Source organism: Salvia hispanica, chromosome 4 (genome assembly GCF_023119035.1).
Source record: "Salvia hispanica cultivar TCC Black 2014 chromosome 4, UniMelb_Shisp_WGS_1.0, whole genome shotgun sequence".
NCBI lineage: Eukaryota > Viridiplantae > Streptophyta > Magnoliopsida > Lamiales > Lamiaceae > Salvia > Salvia hispanica.
This window is the reverse complement of record NC_062968.1, coordinates 16,503,732-16,508,602: the sequence shown is the minus strand read 5'-3', so window position 1 is coordinate 16,508,602 and position 4,871 is coordinate 16,503,732. Positions and strand designations below refer to the sequence as shown.

The window sequence follows — 4,871 nt, the reverse complement described above, 5'->3', positions numbered from 1 at the left end:
AACACCGAAATATGCATGCCAAATCCATAGGCGATAATCGGCGACCGCTTCAAGGATAAGCATTGGGCCGCCGCCTTTGTGGCCGCTTAAGTATTGCCCCCTCCAAGCAGTCGGGCAATTCTTCCACTTCCAATGCTTTGCAGTCAATGCTGCCTAGCATACCGGGAAAACCGTGGACTGTTTCGTGAAGATGAAGCAACCGTTGACAATCGTCGGTGGTGGGTGCCCGAAGGAATTCCTCGCCGAAAGCAGAACGAACGCCATCGCAAAAACTCTTGAGGCATAGGATTCCAGTTGACTCACCGACATGCAAATACTCGTCGAAGAGGTCAGCCGTTTGCCTAGTAGCAAGTTGTCGGATGGCACAAGTACACTTTTGCAACGCCGTGAGACTTTGCCGACCGGTTGCGTCTACACCTGATTGAAAGTATTCAACACGGGTGGACAATGTGTTGACAATACGCATAAACAACCGTTTTGACATGCGAAAAGGGCGCCGAAAGTAATCTTCTGGATACCGCGGCTGGTCGGAAAAATAGTCGGCAACGAGCCTTTCGTGGGCTCCCTCTCGATTACGAGGGATGTAGCGACATTTTGCTCTAGTTGGTTGAGGAGGAGGGGCGGGGGTATTGGCGGCGACATAGGCTTCATAGGCGGCACGATATTGTTCATAATATTCTTGTTCTTCACGCTTCGCTTCCACAATGAGATCGGTGAAATCCATTTTTGAATTTTTTAGAGAGGGTTTGGGTGAGAGAGGAAGATGTAGATGATCAGTATGAAAAAGTATGAATGAGAGATAATTTGATGTGAAAAGTGGATGATGAATGTGTGTATTTATAGATGATTTTGGGATAAAAAAAAATCACAAAAATCCAAAAAAAAACATCCATAAACGGCTCTATTTTTTGGGAATCCAAAATATTTTTTTTTATTTTTTGGTATTATTTCGAATTATTTATGAATTTTTTTTAAAAAAAAAAAATCAAAAAAATCGAATTTGCCAACGGCTAAGCCGTTGGCCAATCAAATCGTGACACGTAGGGCTGCTCAGCGGCACGGACGTGCTCTTAGCTAAGAGCAGCTCCGTGCCGCTGGCACAGACGGACGAGCTGCAACGGCACAGACGGACGGACGGCGGTAAAAACACTGCTGCGGATGCTCTAAGCTACAAAGCTCCACTTGACTAAGTGCACATAACCCATTAGGTTCATCAACACTATTTTAAAAATAAGAAGCGTGTAAAATTCTGATAGGAGGAGTATAATCTATTGGATTTTATTTTTGTGAATATTTCATTTCAATTACTTTTTCTAATTTGGTTTGATAGGATTCCTTTTTTTATTATTATTATTATTATCCTGAATAAAGATGTGAGTTGAGCTAAATTTCACCCTTTCCGAATTCATCTCCCGCTCTCACCACCGTGCTTTGCTTTCCATACGCGCCGACGTCTTCAACAGCAGTTTTCCCCTTTTCCAAACTCTAATTCTCTCACAATATGAAACATATTCCTCAACCTACCTACTTTTGTTCAAATGATACACCAACAAATCTCTCCCTTTCCAGGTTCAATGCCTCTTTTTTCTCAATTTGTTGAATGCTTGTCAATATTTTTGGATAGATTAGTTTAATACATGCTTATATTTCTTGTGGAGGATTTCATGAAAAATGGGGCTAATCAGAAGCTGTATCATTCCTCTGTTTTGGGGGAATTCATAAATAAGAATTTGTATCATTCCTCTGTTTTTGGGGAATTCATAAAAATGGGACTATTAAAAAGTTGTATCATCCCTTTAATTTGTAGTTGTACTTGCAATTCACATATTTTTACAACTCCATATCTTTACAATATTTTCAACCTAGTGTTGTTTGGATATCTGCCAGGATTGTTGAAGTGGAAAAGGTTGTCTTTTGAAGTTTAACCATACAATTTGAGAGTTGCTATGATTTGTGCACTACCCTCTATATCGTGTTGTGGAAAAGGACACAGCTTACAAAGTTCACCAAAGCCCCCTTTGGAAACACAGCAATTGCATAAGTTCAACTCTGTATCCGAGCTCAAATTAGTGCATTCTCTTCTCATCAAATCAGGCTCACCTCTCTCACATCTCCCACTATCCCGTGTAGCCTCAGTTTGTGCTCTTACCCCCAGTTTCCTCTATGCTCAACGAATTTTTCAGCAAGTAGGCCAGTCAGAAACCTCTGCATGGAATTCTTGCTTAAGAGACTTTGCTGAAAGTGATACCCCGTTTGATGCCATCTTGTTTTTTCATCAATTGCGAAGGCACAATGTTTGCCCTGACAGTTTTACTTGCTCATTCGTCCTCAAGGCATGTGTGAAGTTGATGGACCTTTCTCACGGTAGAATAGTTCATGCGCTCGTTGTGAAACTCGGCCTTCTGTTCAACTTGGTTCTTCAAAATGTGATATTGCATATGTATTCATCGTGCGGGGAGATCAATGATGCAGTTCTACTGTTTGACAAGATGTTGCAGCGTGATGTTGTTACGTGGAATACGATGATCACACAGCTAGTGAAGAGAGGTGATATTGCTTTAGCACACCAAATGTTTTTGGAGATGCCTGATAGGAATTTGAGGTCGTGGACAGCTATGATCGCAGGTTTTGTTCGTTGTGGTAAGCCTAAGAAGGCTATTGATATATTCAGAGAAATGAAACAAGTGGGCTTGAAACCTAATGAAGCAACTGTAGTGGCTGTTCTAGCAGCCTGTGCAGATTTGGGTGATCTTGATCTCGGGAGGTGGATTCATGATTATTCGGATAAGAGTGGGTTTACGGAAAATGTCCTAATTTGTAACAAACTGATTGATATGTACATCAAATGTGGATGTTTACAAGCTGCAAAAGATGTTTTTGAGGGTATGAAGAAACGAACAGTTGTCTCGTGGTCAGCCATGATTCAAGGGCTAGCACTCCATGGAAATGCTGATGAAGCTTTAGGCCTTTTCTCCAAAATGATTCAAACAGGAGTAAAGCCCAACGATGTCACATTCATCGGTCTATTAAATGCTTGTAGCCATATGGGATTGATAAACGAAGGACGTGCATTCTTTGCCAGGATGACCAGTGATTTTGCAATCACTCCGAGTATTGAACACTATGGCTGCATGGTTGATCTATTGAGTCGAGCCGGGCTGCTACAAGAGGCGTATGAGTTCATCAAACAGATGCCTACAACACCGAATGCAGCCATATGGGGCGCCCTTCTTGGTGGGTGCAAAGTTCACAAGGACGTCGAAATGGCTGAAGTAGCAATGAAACACATCCATGAGCTCGACCCCAACAACGATGGCTACTACGTTGTGCTGGCAAACATATACTCGGAAGCAAAGAAACGGGAAGATGCAGCGAGAGTGAGAAAGTTGATGAAAGAGAGGGGGCTAAAGAAAACATATGGCTGTAGCTCGATTACAATCAAGGGTTTGGTTCACGAATTTGTGGCTGGCGACGAGTCCCACTCTCAATCGGAAGAGATAGTCGAGAAATGGAACGAATTGCTGGTACCTCTGAGGCAGAAAGGCTATGTACCAAATACCTCAGTTGTTCTACTTGACATGGAAGAAGAAGAGAAAGAGAGGTATGTTTTTGGTCACAGTGAGAAACTAGCACTAGTATTTGGTCTTATAAACTTGCCTCCACGAGAAACGGTTAGAATATTCAAGAATCTTCGAGTGTGTGAAGATTGTCATGCTGCGTTTAAGCTGTTGTCTGAGATTGTGAAGAGAGAAATAGTTGTGCGTGATCGCAATAGATTTCATACTTTTAAAGATGGCTGTTGCTCTTGCAAGGACTATTGGTAGTTAGTTGCCATTCACTTGTTACTTTTGTTTTCTTTTAGTTTAAATCTTGAAGAATGAAGTTAATTTGAATGAATTCATCATCCATGTTCATTGTTCAATAAAATCTTTATTATTCCAATAAAACTAAGACAAACTATTGTGATATGAGCATATTTTGGGGAATATCTCTCACATCCCTCACACCAATAATGGTATAGAATCGCGTGAAAATAATATAATGATAATTGTATATTTCATGAGAAGAAATGAAGAATACACCTCCTATCCTATTATTAAATGACATCATATTTTTCTCATAAAATCTAGAAATATAATTATCCTTGTTTTATTTTCAGGCATTTATCAATTCTATGCCAATCGCAATCACAACGCCGAAATATTTTTAGGGTCCGTTTTATAGACTGGATTTTCATGGAAAAGGTTTATTATCTTGAAAATAAAAATCTTCATTATGTTCAATTAGACGAACTATTTCCTTCAGACTTCCAACTGGTGCAGTTGCGGTTCACTTCAGACTATTAATTATGAAAGGATGTATTATTATTCTGTTTTAGGGCCACAATGAGGGTATGGATTGGGCCAACTAAACATAACAAAAAAATCAAAAAAGAGAGGGGATGGATTGTGGTTGGGCTTATGGTACCTAAGAGAGTTTAATTTAACTCAATTGTGTGTAATTAAATTCAAACTTCGAAATTGGTCCATAATATCACAAACTTTGCATTTTGTTTGGTATTTCTCACACTTACTCAAATAAGATATTTTCATCAAAATCTTATTTTATGTAGGCAACCGTGATATGTTTTATGATATTTTAAACCACATTTTAAGTTCATAACATGTAGAATAAAAAGTCACGTTCAAAACCACGTTGATTTAATTGTATCAAGTATGATAAAAAAAGCCTCGTAAGTTAGTCAAATATAGTAATAGACATGCCGTGGGAAATACCAAAACAAAGTGCAAAGTTTGTGATATTATATATTAATTTTTAAAGTTCATGGGAAATACCAAATTATAGGAAAAGTTCATGGTTTTAGAGACTAA

General features: G+C 39.4%; 1 protein-coding gene across 1 annotated transcript; it reads left to right on the top strand.

The window, feature by feature from the left end:
• Positions 1–1,408: 1,408 nt before the first annotated feature.
• LOC125219193 (pentatricopeptide repeat-containing protein At3g62890-like) lies at positions 1,409–3,908 on the top strand. Its single transcript, XM_048121101.1, has 2 exons — positions 1,409–1,569; positions 1,888–3,908. The coding sequence occupies exon 2, from the start codon at positions 1,947–1,949 to the stop codon at positions 3,822–3,824; it is 1,878 nt and encodes a 625-aa protein (XP_047977058.1). The 5' UTR covers positions 1,409–1,569; positions 1,888–1,946; the 3' UTR covers positions 3,825–3,908.
• The last annotated feature ends 963 nt before the right edge of the window (positions 3,909–4,871 follow it).

What these genes read in the sequence shown, in the direction of transcription:
- LOC125219193 (XM_048121101.1), top strand. Translation starts at nt 1,947, where the DNA reads ATGATTTGTGCACTACCCTCTATATCGTGTTGTGGAAAAGGACACAGC.